At 42.5% G+C, this 23,852-nt stretch overlaps 3 protein-coding genes across 4 annotated transcripts in view; 2 read left to right on the forward strand and 1 right to left on the reverse strand.

Moving 5' to 3' along the window:
* The first annotated feature begins 39 nt into the window (after positions 1 to 39).
* bphl (biphenyl hydrolase like) lies at positions 40 to 4,279 on the forward strand. 2 transcript variants are annotated; one of them, XM_040046353.1, is made up of 7 exons: positions 40 to 154; positions 1,509 to 1,612; positions 1,787 to 1,953; positions 3,375 to 3,528; positions 3,650 to 3,781; positions 3,902 to 4,025; positions 4,112 to 4,279. In XM_040046353.1, the coding sequence occupies exons 1-7, from the start codon at positions 90 to 92 to the stop codon at positions 4,200 to 4,202; spliced, it is 837 nt and encodes a 278-aa protein (XP_039902287.1). In that variant the 5' UTR covers positions 40 to 89; the 3' UTR covers positions 4,203 to 4,279. The 2 variants fall into 2 exon arrangements, with proteins under 2 accessions (XP_039902287.1, XP_039902288.1); XM_040046354.1 differs by lacking the exon at positions 3,650 to 3,781.
* Positions 4,280 to 4,849: 570 nt separating this feature from the next.
* psmg4 (proteasome (prosome, macropain) assembly chaperone 4) lies at positions 4,850 to 7,709 on the forward strand. The gene is made up of 3 exons (XM_040046357.1): positions 4,850 to 5,194; positions 5,806 to 5,881; positions 7,374 to 7,709. The coding sequence occupies exons 1-3, from the start codon at positions 5,027 to 5,029 to the stop codon at positions 7,493 to 7,495; spliced, it is 366 nt and encodes a 121-aa protein (XP_039902291.1). The 5' UTR covers positions 4,850 to 5,026; the 3' UTR covers positions 7,496 to 7,709.
* Positions 7,710 to 8,705: 996 nt separating this feature from the next.
* The window catches only part of LOC120742869 (solute carrier family 22 member 23), a 31,303-nt gene continuing 16,156 nt past the window's right edge, over positions 8,706 to 23,852 (reverse strand). The window contains exons 4-10 of the mRNA XM_040046342.1: positions 15,473 to 15,659; positions 15,125 to 15,252; positions 13,735 to 13,837; positions 13,299 to 13,525; positions 12,354 to 12,386; positions 12,059 to 12,182; positions 8,706 to 10,852 (exon numbers count right to left, since the gene is read on the reverse strand). Coding sequence (XP_039902276.1) covers positions 10,432 to 10,852; positions 12,059 to 12,182; positions 12,354 to 12,386; positions 13,299 to 13,525; positions 13,735 to 13,837; positions 15,125 to 15,252; positions 15,473 to 15,659 — 1,223 coding nt within the window. The 3' untranslated portion in view covers positions 8,706 to 10,431. The remainder of the gene's footprint in view (positions 10,853 to 12,058; positions 12,183 to 12,353; positions 12,387 to 13,298; positions 13,526 to 13,734; positions 13,838 to 15,124; positions 15,253 to 15,472; positions 15,660 to 23,852) is intronic.

Raw genomic sequence — 23,852 nt, forward strand, 5'->3', positions numbered from 1 at the left:
ACTTCGGAGAGAGACTGTACAATTTTTAACCAGCCAAATCAAACCTGGGGACTGACTGAGGACGTGCTGAGTGTGCGCACCGATCATACATGGCGCTGTTTTTACTCGGGAGACGTGGCTTTCAGAGAGTCATGACAGCGATCCGGCCGTACTGGTAACAGTTCTTACTGTCTTCATACTGTGTGCACTGTGAAATGACACGCACGACTCTTCAAAGACAAACTGCACAGAGCTGCAGAGACCACGCAGGAAATGCGTTGGGTTTCCTTGCAGTCGTAGTTTTTGCCTCGAGGTTTGTTTGATTTCAGTCCACTAGATGGTGTAGTATGCCCACTCACTACAACATAGTGTTTATGAACCAACTGTGATATTACGACAGTATCGATTATATATACCTATAAAAACTGATGTAACAGCCATTTACATTTAATGCGAGTTTAATGTCTGTATTCGTCTTCATCATGGCCACACTGTGTCCTTTATCTGTCACAAATATTACATAAATATAATATTCTAACACGTTTTAATGTCGTAAATTATACTTTGCAAATATTTTAAATGCAGAAAAGGGGGTTAAATTATTATATTATATTATATTATATTGTCGATCTGGTGAATAACTGTTAGGGATGTTTTTGTTAAATAGCAAATAATAACAATAATGTCCTTTTTCATCCTTTATCCTTCCGTGACTGTCTTTCAAATTAAAGCTAAACACCTTGCTTGTAGACGGATAATATTTAGAATAATCTCATCGTCATTTAATGCATAAAGTGTTTGCCTCGAGGCTTTTGCAGGAGTAAATCTTGATATTATAGATGTGTTAGACTGCAAAACATTACCTTTAAAAAGATTACTGCGGGTTTTTTTTGTTTGTTTTTGTTTTGTTTTGTTTTAAAGGATGGAGAAATATCACAGTCGCGCATATAAATATATGACTGCCATCACGTGATGGTAAATAACCACCAGCAACTATGAGCTCTTGCAAACACTGTTATCTCTGAACATGTAATTTGCCAGTAGGTTAGTTTTATTCAGTAAATGAATAATTGCTGCTTCTGAACTGCTTATAATCAAAACTCATATGAGTTCATGTACACCTTTTGTTTTATTCAAGTACCGTTGTTGGCGCACTTTACTCAGAGCCTTTGATTTTCACAGCTTTGAAATGTGTTCTGCAGTAATGTAGGTAGAACCTTTACATTTCATCCCAGCAAAATAGCTTTAATAGTAACAGAGACCAAGAATAAGAGCGTGCCATACATCAGCATTCTAAATCTACAGGAACAGATGCTGTCAACGAGGGTTAAGCTGAACAATGGTTCCACTTTCAAACCTGCCCACAAAACCCAAGATTCTTCTATTCCCATAAAAGGTGGACAATGTGATTGCTGTAATTGTCCTAACAAAGGACGACTTTATCTGTGGTTGTAACATTCAAAGTAACTATCCCACCTTATTCTGCTATCCATGGCTCATTTTGACTACCACAGTGTGTTTCCCTGCAGCTCTTCAGTGGCCTCAGGCAAGAAGCCTGTTAATGGAGTGGATCTGTACTACGAGCAGACAGGCAGAGGAAAACATGCTGTGCTGTTGCTTCCTGGCGCTCTGGGTAAGTACAAGCACACGCCTCCTTTTAATGTAGAAAAGAAGTTTGGCTATATGGGAAGACATCAAAATCTTTATACTCAAAATATCTCTGTTGTAAGAATAGCATATCGTTCAGTACAGTTTGATTGAGTCCTTTAAGCATCTAAAAGAAAAACTGCTATATTTTCTACCACAGGAAGCACAAAGACAGATTTTGGTCCTCAGCTTAAGTCTCTGGCCAAAGAACGCTTCACTGTAGTTGGCTGGGATCCCCGCGGGTATGGACAATCCCGTCCCCCAGACAGAGACTTCCCCCCTGACTTTTTTGAGAGGGATGCGAAGGATGCAGTTGATCTTATGAAGGTTTGCTGATAAACTCAGGGTGAAAATGATTACCAATCTGACCTTTACAGGTTACAGAGAAGCCCCTTCTCTGGGGGGCATGTGAAAGAAAGGAACATATGGGGACTGATAAACTTCATGCTCAGTTCAGCGTGTCGTAAAATGATAAAGGTCTAGAATTCATTCAAAATGGAAAATAAGTTAAATTCTGCAATCCAAAACCTGCTAGATTTTACTACAGTCTAATATCTGGATAAATATTAGAAAGCAATACTAATCCTAATTTTTTTTTTTTTTTTTTTTTTTTTTTTTTTTTTAGCCACATATCGAGTTTTACCATTTATGGAAACTCCCATAACAAAACAGATAATGTATTGGCAGGAAATTACCTTAAAAAAATTACCTGGACCTTTTCTTTTTGGTCTTTCTTTTCTTTTCTTTTTTGCGCAGTTTAGAGAAAGTGTTTAAAGCACAATTAATAAATTATTATATACAGTTAGTGTATATGCCTCCTCTATTCTCTGCTTTGTGTTCTGATCAAAATTTAGGCAACCCTGACTTAAATGATGTCTAATCCACAGTCCGATTCTAATACTAAGACATGTTATTTTCGTACACCAATATTAAAATTCCTGGTTTACGAAGCTATATCCTTCTTTTACCCTTCAGTAATGAACATGACAAAAAGCCCCTGTCTGGGGTTTTAGTTTCCGGTATGAGGCTACAAACAAACCCCCTCCTTTCAGTACTTATTTACTGCAATATTTTGTATGCCAATCAAATTGCTTTTTGACCATCATCATAACTCTTATGCAAATATACATTTTGAAATCACTGGCAACCAATGAGCTACACGTACAGTTTTGTGAAATTAGAAGGCTGCAGAATCCAACACAGCTGTTGTATGTTGGTAAGCTTTAATAATATTTTAATATTCTTTTTGATTTTTCTCTTTGATCTTGTTATTGTATACTATATGTTCCAATAGTGGATACTCATGTTACACACAGCCAAAGTTGCAAAAAGATTGTAAATACTAGATGCATACAAGTAATCTTCACAGGCACATTATTCTGGCCCCGCCCACCTGTTATTCAAATTTGAGTGATGATTCAAAACAGAAAATTTAAAGGCCACCCCCACCCCCCACCACCAACCATTTGCATGCTTCACTGTTCAAAATGTCGTAGAACTGTGAATCACGCAGGAAGGATTCTGTCAAATAGGTTTCTCACAATATCTGTACATTCAGAAGCATGAAGACTAATTGTCTTCTGCATTATTTACTGCATTTCATGATTTATATATCACAATTCATACACAGATAAATGTACAACTGTCTGGTCTTGCAGTTAAAGAAAGTTTTTGCATTTTTTACAACAGCAAGTTGTGTTACTGCTTTGACACAACCTACTTTTTTTTTTAAATCATTTCTTTGGCAGACACTGGGATTCGGCAAGTTCTCCCTGCTTGGGTGGAGTGACGGGGGAATCACGGCTCTGGTTGCAGCCGCAAGGAACCCCGATCTGATCAACAAGATGGTCGTGTGGGGAGCCAATGCTTTTGTTTCCCAGCAGGACCTCAAGCTTTACAATGGTGTGTCACGTTTTATTGCCTTGGACAAGTGGCAAGTTATTCGAGCTACAAATTGGCTTTCACTTGAATATGTGCGCGTTGTGTGTTTGTGTGTGAACGGTTATGTTGTGGGAACACTCAGAGGTGCGTGATGTCTCCAAATGGAGTGCGAGGATGAGGCAACCCATGGAGGAGGTGTATGGGGTGCAAGTCTTTGCTAAACTGTGGGAGGCCTGGGTGGATGGAATCGCACAGTTTGTCCACAGACCAGAAGGTGATGGCTCTGTGCTGTTGCAGGCACACTAGACAATCTGAAAAGACACTTGTTAATTTTGTCTCTTACTAATGCATAACAGCAGATAATCTGAATGTTTCCTTTTTGCTCTCTGGTTAGGAAGCATCTGCATGGAACTTCTGCCCCTGATCAGCTGTCCAACCCTCATCATCCATGGAGAGAAAGACCCCATGGTGCCAATTCTCCACCCTGAGTACCTCCTCAAACACATCAAAGGTTCACGGTGAGAACGCACAATAATATTACCACAAATTGATGAATTTCACTTTTAGGTACAAACTAAATCAAGATTTTCATCCCCAAATCTAGATTGCATTTAATGCCAGAGGGGAAACACAACCTCCACCTGAGGCATGCTGATGAATTCAACACACTGGTGGAAGACTTCCTAGAAGAGTGAAACCACGGCTTCATTATTCGACTGTGGAGAAAAAGAGTTGGTGTTACTTACTTTAAAAATAAAATGTAGAATGTGAATTGTAATGTTATTTTGATTACTTTTTATGATGCAATCTTCATTTGGAATGTTAGATTTAATAAAAAAAAAAAATAGAAATATGCGAAACAGCTTTTTACACTAATTAAAGTTACAATTTAATGTAAATAAATTCCATTTGTAACAAAATCTGGGTTCCATCCAGCTACAGACCTGTGACAACTGTCTTTAACAGGATGCTCTGAAGCAAAGTTTACTAAAAATGTGTCAAGGGCTCAGCAGGTCAAAGGCTTTATTTGAAGAGGAGAAACATTACTACCATCTTTAAATATTGTACATTTATTTGACAAGGAAAGCTCAAAGCGTCACCTTCAAGGGCTGAAGCAAAACTTCAGTGGTAAAATCCCAGAGGCCCCAGTGTTAAAATGCTTATAAGCTCACAGCAAAATAAAGATTTTTACAGTCCGGTACAAGAAAACGTTTTGGCCACAAGAATAAAATATTTACCAATAAAACTCTTATAAAGTCTCTGCTATTTCATAGAGGGTGCCACTGTAAGAAAGTGTCATTAAAAGCTAATATATGTGTCTTAATTCACACTGAATGTGTAATAGGGATCTAGTGCGGCACCAAGATCGGTTGTGCTGGATTCTCACTCTAGAGCATCGATGATCGATTGCTTTGGCCTGCCTTTTTTGCTAAACCAGGAAGTATTCCATGCTGTTTATAGTTAAGCTAACGCGGCCTTTAGATGTTCATCCAATAAAGAGTGAAACAAAATTGGCAAAATGCAGAACGGTACGGAATTTGAGGGAATTTCCGTTCACAATTTCTCTGAAAAGATTCTGGAGCAGGTGGTACACTTTCACGTCATGAAGCTCAGCGGCGGGTTTTTCCTTTGGGTCGGTTCGGCTCCGGTTCTGTCCAACTTAGCAGTGTCTATGAGCAGCAAATATGTAAGTACCGCACAGCACACCTTCATTCACCAAGTACTGGTTAGCTGTTTTCCAGAAATAAAGAATATTGGGTATATTCGTCGGGTGAAGAATAAGAAACTTGGAATTTAAAAGCGCAGGTCTTCAGTTTTTTTAGGAAGATTTTCAAAGTTTTTCATAAAGAATATAAACGTTAAAAATTAATAAAATATGAATATTGTAAAACAGCATAATTAAAAAAAAATCTTATTTTGCTGGGCTTTTTCCTAAATGTATGTATAAAAAAAAATTAATATTTTTCTTAAATTAATTTTGCGGTGTTTGTATACATACGTACGTGCGCACACACACACACACACACACATATATATATATATATATATATATATATATATATATATATATATATATATATACACACATACATATACATACATATATATATATATATATATATTAGTTGTGTGTGTGTGTGTGTGTCTGAGTGAGAAAGCGAGTCTTCTGAAGATTAGAAGTGTTTCTCTATTTCCCTGAGTTGTAAAAAAAATTGCCTAGGCCTATAAACAGGTATTAAGTCACTTACATGTTGATTTGGAAAGGGAAGCTAACAGCTTATATGCTTTTGTCTGCAGGATTCAATGCCGTTATCTACATTAGTTATGGGGGACCCATCCAACACAGCACCAAATTCTTTGGCACAAAGATTAGGTAATGTTTAACACTAGTTTGCAATATGTGTTGTATGTAGGAGATAGCTACAGCAAAGTCTTAAAATGCTCATTTAAGTTGCATGTGGTTCTTAATTGTGGATTTCTATTATATTTAGAATTGTACCATTGATGTAATTTTGAACCCAGAGTCAATGGCACGCCTTTTTCTTGCATGTGTTTTTGGTGTCTACTTGACCTTCCTTCCTGAGGGTCAACAGGGAGAATTGAAACTTGAGTAGAGTGATGCTTCAAAGTAGCGTATCTGTGTATGGAGTATTCAGAGTGTGTGTTAGTACAATAACTAGTGTAACCGTGAAACGATAGGTTTGAAATCAAAAGTGATATTGCATTTAGTTACAGAAGCAAGGCAAGTCTCAAATATCCACAAATTCTATCGTCAAACTTAATTACAGCTGGCTTGGAGAAGTGTTTCACACCTCTGATATGCTGCGGAGTGTTAAATAAAACACTACATTTAACTTGGTTCAAAACACAGCAGCAAAGAATAGCCATTTATCTTTGTTTTGTGAAAACACTTAGCTAATCTCAGTGTCCACTGTAAAATGACGTCCACACTGGAAGACGCTACGTAATATCACTGGAACTCAGCAGCTTGCAACAGGTGAAACATTGACAATGTGACGTGAGTAGGAGGCAACTAACCTATTTCAGTTTTGAGGTGACTGGTAACTACCAGTGTGAACAAAGGACTGCTGGTTGACTGTTGACTCAGTGTCAACTGAGTGTTGACTCATTAGCAGTGTACCTACACAACGAGAACCTGGTATGCTAACTAATGTTGTAGTATCTATTCCTGGAAATGTGCAGGGTGATGCAGAGGGCAATTGTGAGGCTGAACGTGGACGTCTTTTTACCTGCCAGCTCATGACTGGGTAGATTTGTCTGTGGAGACTCTATTATACAATACAACAACTTTGTTTGTACACATGCCTAATGCAAAGTCTACAGAGATGACTACTCATCTATGGTGTCTTTACCACATAATGTTGCCTTGACAACTAAACAGGAAACATGGGATGTTTTTTTTCCTCACCCACAGCCAATGAAATTAGGGAATTGACTGGCTGAGGCATGCTTGTAAAGTCTGCAGGAATGCAGAACTATAAAATATGTGCATAAAGAGCTCAAATTGTCTGCCAGGGAGTCCTTGTGACAGTGGGACAGTCCTTATAGGCGTGTTATAGTTTCATATCTAACTGACCAGAAGTCGGGATTCCCGAAAACAATTTTGTGACTATTCAGACTCAGTACACACGTTGTTCAGGCAAACTGTAACCAGACCTCAGAGAACAATAACAGGATTGTCTGCAACTGATGATAAAGTCCTCGTGGTCTTTGCAGCTATGTGCTAAGTTTATAAGTCTCTATAGACATTAGAGTTGGGCCACTGCTGACCTTAATGTATTTTTACCATTTCATGTTTTGTGTGAACACAAAGTTAACTAATCTTGTGTCTCTCCATATTTCAGCAAAGAAGACCAAAAAACAAGTATTTGTCAGTTACAGTCTTCCAATGACAGATTCCAACCTCAGTCTCTTGGTGGAGAACAGGATCAAAAAGGAGCTGGAGCTGCACCCTGAGCATTTTTGAGCACATGTGACCCTTTGTAGGAGGAGGGCAGCAGTGTAGTACTGGAGTCATACTCAAATGCAATAATCAGGACAAACGGTCACATCAAGTGTTTTTTTTATTGACAATAAATTAAGTAGTTTATTATCAAAACATGTACTATAGGCCTGTGGCTTTGTCTGTTTGTTTTTTTTTTTTTACAAATCCATATTAAAAAAATAACACTTAGAAAACAGCATTAGTGGTTGAGTTTTTTTTCCTTCAGTTTTCTTAGAGTATTTTTTTTTTACTGTTGAAAACATACAAACTACCAAACCATACTGAATGTCTAAAATATGTGCTGTGTACTAAATATGACTATAAAAATGGAGGATTCTCGGGTTCTGGTGTATCTGCACAAAAATGCTTGATGGGATGGTTTGTCTATTCAATGTGCTTCACAGTCTATAAAAGTAAGGTTATGTTCCATATTTTATAAATGAATGGCACATGTATACATACCTTAGATTTTTATGCAGTCCTAAGGGATACCTATATAATAAAGTGTATAATGTACACCAATCACAACTAAACCAGGTCTATGCAGACTATGCTGCTCTATTCTAATCTTCACACATGTCAAAAAACTGTAAAATATTGTGCTTTCTGTCTAAAGTTACACACTCTAGGAACAGGATTACAGTATTAGCACAGTACAGAGAACGAGGAGTGAGTTTGGAAATGTTTGCTAATTAAGGAGGTATTTCAAGCAACAAAACTTTCCCTTGGCAGCATGACAAAAAATAAATACAGTTTTTTTTTCTTTCATTACATCGTATCTTCTCTGTTTTGTTAACAGAACAGAGCGATAAAGCCATTTAAATTGCTGAGGTGCATCATAAGACATACAGTAGTGCACTAGCAGGTCACGCTCATGTCCGTTCAGCTCTCAGATTTGTTTAACATTATGCACAAAGTCTCTGTAGGCTACACATATGGTCTGCGAGAAAGGTCTCCGGCTGTTCGTCTTCCAACAACCATCATACGCCAGCATCAGCAGTAGTAACGCTTCTTTAAAAATCAGTGTCCACACTGACCTCTCAGCTGAGGATAAAGTGCCACATTGGACTTCATATAAAGAGACCACAAATGAGGAAGTACTTGTAGCAGTTCACAATACAGCCCGCAACTTATTGTCCGGTTTCCCAACATTTACCATGTATTATTTAGTGAATTCAAAGTGGATTTTTTGTGTGTTTGTGTGTAAGTCCTTGGAACTGGTTCGGGAATGGGCATCATTAAAGGAGGGGTCAATATGAGTTCTCTTTCTTTTATAGGTGCAGTTCCTGGCACCTTGGTAGTCTCTTGCAAACCGGGCAATAGCTCCAATGTTGCCTACAAATACTTGCTGGTTCTGTAAAATGTTGTTACAGTAGATTAAGGGAGTTTAAAGGAAATGAGAAACAAATTGTACGTTGAGCATTTTAATCTTTGAGTACCTTTCAAGTGTTTTAGCAGTAAGGTCGAAATTTTGTCTTTATGAAATGACAATTGGGTTTAGACTAAAGGCCAAGCATGTAATACCTAGTATTACACTGGGTATGAGGTATATTAAAGAGTAGCCTAACATCCACTTATTTTTTGATAATGTAGTATTATTGTGGGTATAGGCTATGAGATACAGTATGCTGGCCTCCACTTCTGACACAACAAATACCTAAAAATAACTACAGTGTAATTCATCCGTCTTTGTATCCACTTACAGAGTGGATACAAAGAGGTTACAGAGGGGGCTGTCCCAGCTGTCATAGGGCAAGATGCAGGGCACACCCTTGACAGGTCACCAGTTTATCACAGGACTAACACAAAGAGTAAATGGTAAATAGACTGGTTCTAAAATAGGGCTTCCCTACTTGAGAACATCACTCTTTCATATTCACACAGGGACTTTTTCTCTAGATCTAAGTGCTTTCTATCAAACATTTTTCCATGTTAGGAGCAACTTGGGCTTCAGTATCTTACCCAAGGATACTTCGACATGCAGACTGAAGCAGCCAACTACCAACCTTCTCTACAGCCACCAGACAACCATTCACACCTAGAGCCGATTTAAATTCAGTGATTAACCTAACCCTATGTGTGTATGTCTTTAGGTTGTGGGAAGAGTTCCCAAAGAGAGCATGCAAATTCCAGTCAGAAAGGTCCCAGACTGGATTTGAGCCTAGATACTTCTTGCTGTGAGGCAACAGTGCTAACCACCCCACAGCCTGTTCAGTTTTTTCCTTTAAAACTGCTAACTGTTGCCCCATAGTTTTACTGTACCTGTTGGTAAGTATTGTAAGGTACTGAAAATTACACTGTCAATTGAGAATTACTTGATAAATGCTGGGGAATTGCACAGTGAGTCACAGGTTGTATTAACCAATGCTACAGAACAAAACAAAAAACATTTGTGCCCTTTTCATGCAAAAAGTTAGTGGCTTTAGCCAATCCCTGGATCTCCAATGTGTTGGCTGCAAATCACAAACACTTGATTGTGTCTCTGACATTTAGTGCAAAATAACCTACCTACAAAGAGATCTAAGATGTAGTGAAATCCAGTTTCAACGAGTCAAAACTACAGACAGTAAACTCAGAGCACACGTTATTGAAAGTTATTCTGCTGTACTTTGTCTCTCCACTTGTGTCTGCTTGTACCCTCGAGCAGAAGGTGGCTCAAGAAAATCACCAACACCACTGAAGACGCTCATATTATCTGACATACACTGACTTCAATACAATATATTTTTGGCAACTCCTGAAGGAATCATAGTCACTACAAATGACACAAATTTACTATCATCATCATCTGAATCCTCAACATAAAAAGAGTTCATATGAACAATTAGTTTCCCTTAAAGTACAGGAAGTTCAGTCATCGCTTGCTCAGGTTAGTGCTTGGAGCAGTTATTAGCACAGAAGACAACTTGCAAAGCTGCTCACACTCCATTGGCTATGGCATGATTCCCGATCACCTCCCCACCAGTTGCAAGGGCGTATGAGGCAGGTACCGCTGCCAGAGCGGTGGCTGCTGCCACTGTAGCGCCCCCAGTGGCTGAGAGATGTAATGGTGTGTCGTGAACACGGGAGTAGTCCCTATCACTCTTGGCGAGAAGGAGGTGCTGCTCTCCCGGATGGAGCAGGGTCTGACGGGTAAAGGTCTCTCCATCAGCCAGGCTCTCCGGCAGTGGCTGTCCCCGTGGCTCAGGCAGCAGCAGGAGGCAGATGATGCACAGCAGGGTGCAGCAGGCAAAGATCACATGATGCAGGAAGTAGCCCTTCTGGTTGTGGAGCTCCATGATGGGTGCAGTGAGCATGCCAAAGCCAGCGCTAGCCAGGACCAAGCCCAGTCCTCCACCCCTGCAGAAAGAAAGGTCAGAGCTGATTTATTTCCAAGGTGTTCTGACGCACCTTAAACTAAAAACAGCAGCATTCTAGAAGCATTCTTCATACAACAGGATTGGGACATCATTAAAAGTTGACTTCTTATTTTTTGAGATATAAACATGGTCAAATAACTTTAAATGGACTGCTTCTTATAAAGTAGCTTTCTACTACAGGCCTCACTTAGCTTGTCTCATGCAGCACTTTTTTAACTATGCCTAAAGGCTTTCTGAATTACCTAAATTACTTCCTTAACCTGTCTTGAAGGTCTCCAAAGGCCTGGTAATGAACTAATCATTTGAGTCAAGTGTGCTGACCCAGTGTGATATCTAAAACCTGCATGACGCCAGCCCTTCAGGCCTGGAGTTCCCCAACCCTGATGTAAGGAGTCACAGATTGATCCACGACTTTCTAATTGGTAGATGACCCAGTCTACTACTCGAGCCACAGTCACCACAATGCAAATAATGCCTACATACAGCCTACATACATACCCCTTTTTTTCCTATTTTTGTCTCTGTATTATATTTGCAAAAGTAGAACACATCACCTATTCATGTCATAAAAACAGCTCTAGTTGTGAGCATAGAAGCCCCACCCACCTGCTGTTTGGACCTTCTGTTTGTAAGGGAAAGCCAATCAGAACAATTGGAGGCTGGAGTGAAAGGGAAATGAGCTCAAATGGCTTTTTTTTTTCAGATGAAGAGGTTGCACCAAAGCCTAATGTAGGATATTTGTGGATTTTCTGACAGGTGAATCATACGGTGCTAATGTATTAGGAGTACAGAGCTGAAAGTGGGCAGGATACATCCCACTTAAGAGTATTAAAATGGCAGGCTTTATTCAGCCACTTTTATCACTTTCTTAAGCTGACAACGGTCTTCACTCAGCATCTGGTCAGATCTGTTGCTCTGAACCTCCTTCATAACCTCTTACAGCCCTTTTCCCATAAAGCCACGTTTTCACCAGTTTTCTGTGGAGCCATTGTAATCAATAATGTGGCACACATTTTTCTTTCCAAACACGTGTCAGTCATAAACACACCACAAGAGGGAGCAAATATGCAATCTGAGAACAAAAGCTGTGTGCAGACACTGTCATAATAGACAATATATTTTTTAAAGTAATAAGACTGTTTGCTTTCATAAGATGTGTGTTGTGTTTATGACTATGCAGGCTCACCTGATGACAGTAGGAGTGATTTCAGCACAAAAGAAAATGCTGAGTGTGCTGACAGCATGAGAAGAGAACATCCCAATTATGGAGAAGGCCACAGAGAATTTCCTGTTAAGAGTGTCTCGCAAAACTGTTCAAAAGAGAGGAAACAAGCAATAAAAATCAGCAACAACAAATGTAACATGATTCCAGGGACATAAATGACATTGTTTACTGTGTATCACTAAGTTATCCTCAAACCAGTGGAAAGGTTTATCATTTTAATTGTTTTAGATGATAAATCTCGTAACTGCAAATGTACCTGTGTCATGGCGAAGGCTGTACTTCCCAATCACTGGATTCCATTAGTGAGCATTGGAGAAAAGAGAGATGTCATTAGTAAGCACGAAGAGCAGCACAGCACTGACTCAAAACAAGCAGAATAAAAGCCTTCAGGAGAACAGTTTACCACTGAAGCCTGAAATAATGACTACATGCTGCAGATGTAGGTCAAAGCGGAAGAATGAGGGGAAGCTCCTATTAGAATCAAGGTTGAGCTGCAGTTGGTACTGTTTTAATGACTAAGGGAAGGACGCCGAAGTGTTTGAGAATTTCAGTAAAAGTCTGGCTAGCATGGCTAAACCTTTTCAGTTACAGTTCTCAAGCTAACTGCATGCACAGCATGTCTGACAAGCTTCAAAGTCGTCAAACTGTCAAATAAACAACAGGAGGAGGGCACAACTAATTTCAGGATTAAAGCCGATCCAAAGAGGCCATCCAAAGAGTTTCAAGGATATATTCATGGTATTTTCACCAGTAAAAACAAGAGGTGAAAAGTGTAAAGACTGGATTAACAATGTTTCTATTAGTTTTGAGAAGAGAGGCTAAAGTTAGCATGCCTAGCTAATAGCTTGCTACTTATTTGAAATATAGTTTTACTTTGAAGGCAACAGGATAGTATAACATTACAGTCATGGTGTCTGTACAAAGTTAGTTGTATTTTAGACCTTCACACCAAAGTTTTGTTTGAGTCAAACTTTACAGTAACTTTAGTAGCTATAAAAAAATTCTAAGTAATCACTTTTATCCTGTGATAAAACCCTTCTGTCATGATGGTAGTGGTCTCCCCCCAAAAAACATGGCCGTAGATGCATTACACTGCATCTATGTAACAAAATGTGATTGTGTAACAAAGGTGATTGTGGTTTGGAGCTATATAAATAAAGTTGATTTGAATGGTCTACTTGTGCATTTTTTTATTACTTACAGTTAAGCAAACCCAGCTGCAGCAGTGATGCCAGGGCTGTTATAATCATGAATGTGAGCAGCCCTCCACGCCGACCCATCAGCCCGACCGCAGGGCATAGTGCTAGACAGGTTGCCACGGCGATGCCCGCCATGGTGTAATAGTCAGCATGGCACAAAGCCGTGGGCTGAGCCTCGGGGTCCATCATACTGCGAGCGAAGCAGTGGTGAATTCCATAACCTGTCAGGCTGTACATCAAGACAAAACCACAGAATAAGAGAGTGGCCAATGAGGTGCCACCTAAAACATGCGTCCGCCACAGGGCACGTGAGGTTTGAGTATGTCTTCATTCTCTGGAGACCAGCTCATGTGTAATTCATGCTCTCAACACAACGGATGTTGGCTGTTATTAGCAAAGGAACTGTACAAGCCGGGACCACAAACGCAACACACTTACGAGTTGACACACAGCACCACAATGTTTTTCCACAGGTTCCTGGTGCTCATCATCTTGACAATGCAGCTCCTCTGGGGTTTCTTGTGCAGCTCCTGCTCCAGCTCTGGTAGGAAACATGAAACGCACACCTTGAGACCTTTCCTTTTCAGGTGGTAATGAGCACCCGGCCATAAGGGATCTCTAGCACGGAGAAGCTAAAGAGCTTTGGGGGGGCTTTAGATAGATGTAGGACATCACTGTGCCCACTCTCATCATCCCTCTGACTGCTTGGCTACTGGGAGAAGCAGCGACAATGAATCAAACACCATCTCGGGGGAACAAGAAGTGTCGTGGCAGAGAAAGGTGAGACATGTTAAATTTGTCGCAAGACAATTAATAGCCAGGGATCTCATTTATAAACATGGCGCACGCCGAAAATGAAGTCTGAAAAAGGCCTGTGCAACTTCCCACGCACAAGTTGGGAGTTTTCAAAGGCAATCTTGACGTGCACACTGGTACAGAGAGTCCGACCCACGCTTATGAACATTTTGGAGACAGACAGAAATTAGCAATGCACATTGTGAGGTGCTAAATTAAAGGCATGATGTAAAAACCAATACATAATACTTCACCTCATACGTTAAGTATGATTTCCTATAATGTAGTACTTATGGATCTACTTTATCATAAATATTGAAATGCCAGTAAGCCACGGCAGCACTGAGATGAGCAGAATCAAATATTTCTCCAACTCAACATCATATTTTTCATCATACATCCATTACACTAAATATCATCACAAGTTATTATAAAGTGGGCCAAGTTCCCCACAGCAAAACAGCTTTTTGAGGGAAGGGTAGAAGACTGATTGAAGTGCACACATTTCTATACTGACCGTGATTTATAAAGGGAAGCTTCTGAGCTGGTGAGCATAGGCATGCTCTATAATTATTATTGCTATTTTTTGTCCACACCATCTCAGCTTCTCTGCTCAGGTATAGTATGGATCCTACACATTCTTTTTAAATGAGACCCCAGGTGCTTCGTACTCAACTGAGATTTACAGGATAACAATGTTGTTGTTAACTGACAGTGCACATGCTCTCAGCACTATTTGGAAGTCAGACTTTGTGTATATTATAATAAAAAACCATTAACAACTTAAAGGACTATGGATCTTTACCTTATTGCGTTTGCATTTCATCATATCAATGGTCTGAGCAGTTTTATATGCATGTCAGTGTCTTTGCTTGCTCATTTCATCACACCGAGCAGCAGCTGTAATGTAACATACTGCAGACAATTTAAATATATTGCAAAGTGAAGAGAATTGAAGGAAACCAACAGAAAGAATAGAATTCGTGGCCCAGTGATCTTTCATCTTCTCGCTCCCTCTTGAATTCATCCTCACCTGTAAGAACTCCGCTTGGCTCAGTTGTCATGTCAACTTGGTTCTTCCTGGCGATCCGCAGCATCATGGCTTTGGACCGCCGGTAATGCTGGGTGGCCAGCAACCAGCGCAGGGATTCGGGAAAAATCCTGTAGAGGGAGTGAAAGAGGGGGATGGCGAGGAGAAGCAGACAAAGGATGAGCAGAAGATTTGTAAACGCAAGAAAGAAACAAGTGAGGGCAGAAGAAAACAAGAGGAGAAAGAGACTATTGTTTGTAAAATCAGAGCGAGCTTGTGTGGTGCCGTGTGTACTGTACAAGCCATCGCCTGGCTCAGAGCTGGGGATTTTCTTCAGAGGGCGGGACTCACCAGACGTACGGCAGCATCAGAACGAAAGGACTGATTATGACGATCTGCAGGACCTGCCAGTCATCCCGGTTTGGCCAATGGCGACACAGAGCGGCCACCCCTGGCATCAATAGCTGCCCGCCCACCATAAGAAAACTGGCCACCATAGTCATGGAGAAACGCCAACCTGGCAAACACAGCTCGATCCCTAAAATAAAAAGACAAGCACGAGAACAAAAAGACTTCATTTTACAGAAAACATGGCTTCCTTTGGTGTCAGTGCGCCACGAGAGGCGAGTAAATTATGTATGCGCTCTGTGTGTTTGGATGTGATTACCATTATAAACTTGCAGCTGTCTTAATGGCCTGAAAGAGCATGTGTTTGTTTAATGGTGAGGTAGGCGCTGAATTTCCTGTCATGAATTATTGAACACTTATTGCTGATCCTTCCCCTGAGAGCGCACTAGTTTAACACCAGGCCTCTTCATTAAGTTAGGATGGACTGCATGTGGAAGCGTGTGAGTGAGTTCAGCTGCTCGGTGAGCTTTTCGCTGGAACCGTCCTTTAAGTCCTTCCCACGTGACTGGGCTCCTATCCTTTCCCTTACTGCCTGTAACATGGCACAGTCCAGATGGCCTGGCCCATATGGCAAGGGCCTTTTGAAGGTGACCATTGTTGGTGGATGAGAAGGGAGGAAGGGGGGCATACTCACTATACTCACTAACCTGTACTGTCACTTGTTATTGTGAGGCAGAGAGAGAAAGCTGGGCTGGGGGGTTGACAGAGTAAAGAAAGTAGAGTAGGGACTGAATACAAATTACCTAACCCTCCAAAAGTCCCTCCATTCATCAGTGGAATCACCAGAGGAATGATAATAAAGACTGGTGTGTGAGAGTGAGAGAGAGAGAGTGCAAGAGAGAGAGAGAGAGAGAGAGAGAGAGAGAGAGAGGAGGAAATACAGAGAAAAACACAATGAGGAAGAAGGAGGCGGGATGGAAAGATGACTAAGATTTTCAGATAAAAGAATGAAAGGAAAATGATTCAGCTAGAGGTTAAAGGTATTACTGAAATTCCCTTGAACTGTTTTTCTTCCTTAGACCTGAGTCAAAAATCTTCCCACACAAGGATCAAAACAGATGAAGGAAACTGCACTGACCCATAATCCTTAACCTGGCTGTCTGCTTCTACTTTTTCTAGCCAAAAAGACAGAGTGAGTCTGTCTCTGGCTCAGTGATGGGAGCAGTATACAGCTTTTCACTATTTTTTAACGTAGCGGTCTAAAAAATATAGCATTAAATGTAAATTATCAAATCCAAATGTTTCCAATGTAAAAAAAATAAATAAATAATAACTTTATCTCAAATCACAAAGAGAAACTGAGAAGTCAGACCACGAGCCAGAGTTGACCCAGGATGTGAATGTGATGGATGCTTAGTTACACTTCTGCTGATCGGCTTTATTTTCATATCGGTTTCTTGTCCTGTGTGTTTAGTAACCACACGCTGTTCCCAGATCTCGGTCAGTCTGTACAATTAAAACTGCACAAATCAATAATTTACTCAACAGCAGATCGAACGACTGAGTCTAATGTGAAAGAGGTCGCTAATGGTGACAAACAGACTGAGAAAATCACCCAACTCTGCTTTTTATATCCACCCTGCTGAGCAATTTAGCATTGTTTATCCCAGAAAACTCAACCCTGTATAAGGCAGCAACAGGTGGCCATTATTAAGCTTCAGTTAAGCTCTGTGCACTCCATAGGAAACAAGACCAAATGACAAGGATGATGCAGCTAAAAATACAAGTCGCTGACTTTAAATAAACAAGCTTTGTTTCAGCAGGATATGTATACTGTACGATAACTCATTACCCAAAACAACAGTGAATGCAACTTCAGCTTTAAGCATTTGCCTTAACCCATGTCAGAATCAGAATCAGAATCAGAATCAGAAAGGGTTTTATTGCCAAATGTTGAGCAGGTTTACAACATTAGGAAATTGCTGCGGTGCTTCAGTGCAAACATGCTGTCATAAATTGCGCTTAAATAGACATGAAAAAATAAAAGTAAGAATAAGAATTAAAAGTGCTACGTAGAAAGATATATGCATGAGATATACATGAGATATATACATGAGAATAAGAATTAAAAGTGCTACGTAGAAAGATATATACATGAGTGCAGGTGGTGATCAGTGCCAAAACATGGAATCATGCAGTGAACACAGCATAGGGTCATGAGCTAGTGGTGGGAACAGTCATACGATTATTGTTCATGTGTCCAACAGCAGAGGGGAAGAAACTGTTCTTATGGCGAGAGGTTCTGGTGCGAATGGACCGGAGCCTCCTGCCTGAGGGGAGCAGGTCAAACAGACTGTGTCCAGGGTGAGAAGGGTCAGCTGTGATCCGAGCTGCACGCCGCAATGTCCTGGAGGTGTACAGGTCCTGCAGAGATGGGAGTCTATAGCCAATCACCTTCTCAGCAGAGCGCACAACACGCTGCAGTCTCTGTTTGTCCCTGATAGTGGCTCCAGCGTACCACACGGTGATGGAGGAGGTGAGGATGGACTCGATGATTGCGGTGTAGAATTGCATCATCGTCCGTGTTGGCAGGTTGAATTTCTTCAGCTGCCTCAGGAAGTACATCCTCTGCTGGGCTTTCTTAATGACGGAGGTGATGGTGGGCTCCCATTTCAGGTCCTGGGTGATGGTGGTACCCAGGAAGCGGAATGAGTCCACAGAGGTGATGGGGGTGTCAGTCAGGATGATGGGGGGGAGTGGGGCTGTGTGCTTCCTGAAGTCCACAATAATCTCCACTGTCTTCTGGGCATTCAGCACCAGGTTGTTGTGGCTGCACCAAGACACCAGACGTTCAACCTCCCTCCTGTAGGCAGACTCATCCCCGTCTGAGATGAGCCCAATAACGGTGGTGTCATCTGCAAACTTGATTAGCTTGACAGACTGGTGGGTGGAGGTGCAGCAGTTGGTGTACAGGGAGAAGAGCAGAGGAGAAAGAACACAGCCCTGAGGGGAGCCGGTGCTGATGGTCCGAGAGTCAGAGACATTCTTTCCCAGCCTCACATGCTGCTTCCTGTCCGTCAGGAAGTCAGTGATCCACCGGCAGATGGGATCAGGCACATTCATCTGGGAAAGCTTGCCTCGGAGATGGTCTGGAAGGATGGTGTTGAAGGCAGAGCTGAAGTCCACAAACAGGATCCTGGCGTAGGTTCCTGGGGAGTCCAGATGCTGCAGGATGAAGTGTAGGGCCATGTTGATGGCGTCATCTACAGACCTGTTGGCTCTGTATGCAAACTGCAGGGGGTCCAGGAGGGGGGCCGTGAGGGTCTTGAGATAGGAGAGAACTAGGCGCTCAAATGACTTCATGACCACAGATGTCAGAGCCACGGGTCTGTAGTCATTTAGTCCAGTGATCCTAGGTTTCTTGGGGACAGGGATTATGGTAGAGGACTTGAAGCAGGCAGGCACATGACATGCCTGCAGTGAGGAGTTGAAAATGCCAGAAAACACTGGGGCCAGCTCGTTTGCACAGTGTCTGAGGGTGGCAGGAGACACACCGTCTGGGCCGGGAGCTTTTCGAGCATTCAGACTCTTGAACTGCTTCCTCACATCTGCTTCATGAATATGAAGAGTTGTGGTGGGAGGAGGTGGTGTGAAATCCTCTTTTGTGTGGGGTGAGGAGGGGGGTGTTGTAGGTGAACAGTTTGAAGGTGGTGATGGCTCTATGGAGGGGGGAGAGGTGGGGGAATTAGTGTCTAAAGTGCCTCTATTGTTGGGGCCGTTGGAGGTGTGAAGGCTGCCTGATGGCTCGTCAAAACGGCAGTAAAAGTCGTCAAGGGTGTTGGCCAAGAGCAAGTCATCAGTGGAGTGGGGGGTTTTAGGCTTGTAGTTTGTGATATTCCTAAAACCTTTCTACACAGAGGCCGAATCATTCTCTGAGATCTGCTGCTGCATCTTCTCAGAGTGCTGATGTTTAGCAATGTCCACTTCTTTAGTGAACCTGTACTTGGCCTCTCTGTAGCAGTCCCTGTCTCCGCTTCTGAACGCCTTTCTCTTTTCCAGCCACAGCTTTTTGAGTTTAGGAGTAAACCAGGGTTTGTCATTGTTATATATGTCAAGCCATCAGTGCTAAATGTGTCTAATATGTATTAAGATAAGATAAGATAAGATAAGATAAGATAAGATTTTATTGATCCCACAGCGGGGAAATTTTTGCGTCACCTCAGCTCAGGTACAGATATATGAAGGAAATACAAAAATACAATTAAGTACAATCAATGAAAAAAAGTAAGATAATACACTATATACAATGGTAGCATACACAGTATGTGATTATGGATATAGTTGGAAATATGGAAGACATAAACTATACAGCTTGGAAGGTCATGGAAGGTCCATTATGCATGAAGTTGTGACCGTGGATGTTCACAGTGTCCAGTGACTTATGACATCGTGATTGAGGAGTTATAGAGTCTAACTGCTGTTGGGATGAATGATCTGCGAAAGCGCTCCTTCCTGCAGCAAGGGTGTTTCAGTCTCTGACTAAAGGAGCTGCTCAGCCCACTCACATACTCATGCAGTGGGTGATGTGGGTTGTTCATGATGGATGTCAGCTTTACTAACATCCTCCCCTCACCAACCACCTCCACAGACTCCAGGGGACATCCCAGCACGGAGCTAGACCGCCGCACCAGTTTGTCAATCCTGCTCCTGTCCCTGTCCGTGCATCCACTCCCCCAGCAGGCCACTGCATAGAAAAGGGCAGATGCTACCACAGTGTCATAGAATGTCCTTAACAGAGTCCTGCAGACTCCGAAGGACCTCAGTCTCCTCAGCAGGTGGAGTCGACTCTGGCCCTTCTTATACAGGACGTCTGTATTTGTAGTCCAGTCCAGTTTATTGTTGAGGTGAACACCCAGGTACTTATAAGAGTCCACTATCTCAATGTCTTTCCCTTGGATGTTCACCGGTGTTGTAGGGGGTGACTTCCTCCTGAAGTCTATGATCATCTCCTTTGTCTTGCCGGCGTTGATTTGGAGTACGTTGGTCTCACACCAGCCAACAAAGTCACTGATGACCCCCCTGTATTCCTGATCATTCCCGTCTGATACGCATCCAATGATGGCTGTATCATCTGAGAACTTCTGTATATGGCAATCGTCCGAATTATAACAGAAGTCTGAAGTGTAAAGGCTGAACAGGAAAGGTGAGAGAACCGTGCCCTGTGGTGCCCCCGTGCTGCAGATTACCACCTCGGACACACAGTCATGGAGCCTCACATACTGTGGTCTGTTGGTAAGGTAGTCGATGGTCCATGCAGTCAGCTGTTTGCCTACTCCGGCTCCCTCCAGCTTCCCTCTCAGTAGTGCGCGTTGGATGGTGTTGAAAGCACTGGAGAAGTCAAAAAACATGATCCTCACAGTGCTCCCCGCCTGCTCTAAGTGAGAGAGGGATCGGTGTACCAGGTAGATGACAGCGTCATCCACCCCAATTCCAGAACAGTAGGCGAACTGCAGGGGGTCCATCTCTGAGCCCACCAGTGGCTGAAGGTGGTGCATGATGAGCCTTTCCATGGTCTTCATCAGATGAGAAGTCAAGGCAACAGGCCTGAAGTGGTTGGGCTCCCTGGGGTGTGCGATTTTTGGCACCGGAACCACACAGGAAGTCTTCCACAGTTCAGGAACCCTCTCCAGGCTCAGGCTCAGGTTGAAGATGTACAGGGCCACCTGACAGAGCTGGTCTGCACAGTCCCTGAGCAGTCTGGAGCAGATTCCATCCGGACCTGCTGCCTTCCTTGCCTTCGTCCTCTTGAGCTGATTTCTCACCTGATCAGCTGTGAAGTAGATGTGAGGCTGGGCTGGAGTGGGGGGTGGGGCTCGCTTTGTTGTGGTGTTGTGGATAGATGTGTGGATAGGGGTGAAGCAGGGTTGTGGCATTGCACCCGGGGGGGGGCAAATGGAACCTGGGGGATGGGAGAGGTGATAAGTGGGTCATTGTCAAATCTGTTAAAAAGCAGATCCAAGTCGTTAGCCCACCCCCGGCCAGCAGACACTGTGGCTCCTCCATTGTCCTGGAAATGTCCAGAGATTTGTTTCATGTTCCTCCAGACTTCTCTGACGTTTTTCTGTTGGAGTTGGTTTTCCATCTTCCTCCTGAAGCACTCCTTGCCTTCTCGGATCTTGTATTTAAGATCCTTTTGGACTTTCTTAAGTTCCTCCTTGTCTCCCGACCAGAAAGCACTCTTCTTCTTGTTCAGCAGGGCCTTCAGTTCTGGGGTGACCCACGGTTTATTGTTTGAGAAACACTGTATCTTCTTGGTAGGCACAGTGTTCTCAACACAGAAATTAATGTAGTCCGTGATGCAGTGAGTGAGGGCGTCGATGTCCTCACCGTGAGGCTTGCAGAGTTCCTGCCAGTCTGTGCATTCAAAACAGTCTCTTAAGGCCTCAGTGCATTCCTCAGACCACACCCTTATCACCTTCTTCGTGGGGGGTGGGGGGGGGGGGGGTGGAGAAGGACCAGGTTGTGGTCTGAGTGGCCACGCGGGGGGAGGGGTGATGCACTGTAAGCCTGCTTTGTGTTGGCAAACAATAGATCCAGGGTTTTGCTGTCCCTTGTATGGCAGTCAACGTACTGGGAGAAGTTTGGGAGAGTGACAGATAGTGAGGCATGATTGAAGTCCCCAGAAATAATAATGAGGGACTGCGGATGTGCCATCTGTAGCTGAGAGACAGTGGAGTGAATGTAATCACAGGCTGCTGTAGCGTCGGCCGAGGGTGGGATGTAAACAGTTAGCACAATAACGTGTGAAAATTCCCTGGCCAGGTGGTATGGCCGGACGCTAACTGCCAACAGTTCAATGTCTTTGGTACAGCTCTGTTCCTTCACAGTGATGTGCCCCGGGTTACACCATCTCTCATTGACATACATTGCTAGTCCCCCACCTCTCCTCTTACCACTCTCCTTTGCATTCCGGTCCGCTCTAACCAGTTGAAAGCCATCCAGAGTTATGACAGAGGGCCGGTGTGTGGTCCCTGAGCCATGTCTCAGTGAACAGGAGGAGGCTGCTCTGCTTGCACTCCCACTGCAGTCTGGTTAGCGCAATTAGCTCTTCCATCTTGTTGGGTAAAGATCTTACATTACCCATGAGAATGGATGGAATGCTTGGTTTGTACCGTCTCCTTCTTTCCTGGTACTTCACTCCAGCCCTGCGTCCCCTCCTCCAACTTCGTAATTCCTTTGGAATCTTGGGTCGCTCCTCCGGGAGTACTTTCCTGTTGCCCAGTGCTAGCAGCTGCTCCCTACAGTAAACAATGGCTTGGCTTACAGATTCTCCAGAAGTGGTGGTAAAAAGTCCCAAAAAGAGTAGAAGACATACTACTACTCTCACGAAAATTTGTGGGTCCAAATTTTAGCTTCTTCTTCTCCTTGACTGTTTCTTAATATCCAAGTATGCAAGTTTTTACTTGTTTACATGCTAGTTTGTACCTGGAAAGTTCATTCGGGAGTCCAGACTTCCCGAGGACGTGAGACGCAGTGCGATCATTCACAATTGGAACGGCAGTGATGGTATTACAGTTCAGGTCCAGTGTGTTTTTACCACATTTTCACTTTAATTTCATTGTGATTTTTATTTACAATATACATTTTCCATGATACACCTAATTACTAGATTTCTTTTTAAAAACTCATGTTTAAAAAACTGGCTTTAAGCAATCATGCAAAATGCTTGGCTATAAAAGGACCATCCATGTGAAATTATTTGGCAAGATTGCAGTAAAAACTGGACTGATTCCTTCATTAATTTACATTGGAGTGATCTGAGAACATGGTAGAGTTGTTACATGCCGAAGTACGTTGCTCTGTTTTTCTGTTGCTCCTGTCTTTCAGGTGTCAAGCCTCCACCTATTGGCCAATTCAAAGATAATTGGCACACGTCTATTGGCTGACCTGGGCACAGTAGGTCAATAGCTTGCCAGGGATCATTAGAAAAGAGCAGCTCCCTGGACAGCTGGGCAGCTTCTGACTCTTGTGGAACTGTTGTTTGTAGGCTTCTGTGTACGTAAAACAGAGTGTGTTGGTGGGAGGCTGGACAAGTAAGCTTGGGGTACCCTATACACTGGCAGCAGAGGTTTGACTGTTACAGACACTAGGTTATGCGGCTGATGCCACTTTTGTATGTTTTTACTGGACTTTTTTGTCGAGCAGCTAGACGGGCCTTTTGTTTTGCATATTGCTTTATTTAGACCCAGGGAAGCTGTTGACCTCTTTTTGTTTTGTTAATTTATTTGATTTGGCTCAACTGATTGGTCCTCCTTCCCCACTTTTTTTTTTTGTCAAGTTCATTGTTGTCAAGGCATGATATATGATAAATAAATCCTGCCTG

Source organism: Simochromis diagramma, unplaced genomic scaffold (genome assembly GCF_900408965.1).
Source record: "Simochromis diagramma unplaced genomic scaffold, fSimDia1.1 OVJJ01000553.1, whole genome shotgun sequence".
Lineage (NCBI taxonomy): Eukaryota > Metazoa > Chordata > Actinopteri > Cichliformes > Cichlidae > Simochromis > Simochromis diagramma.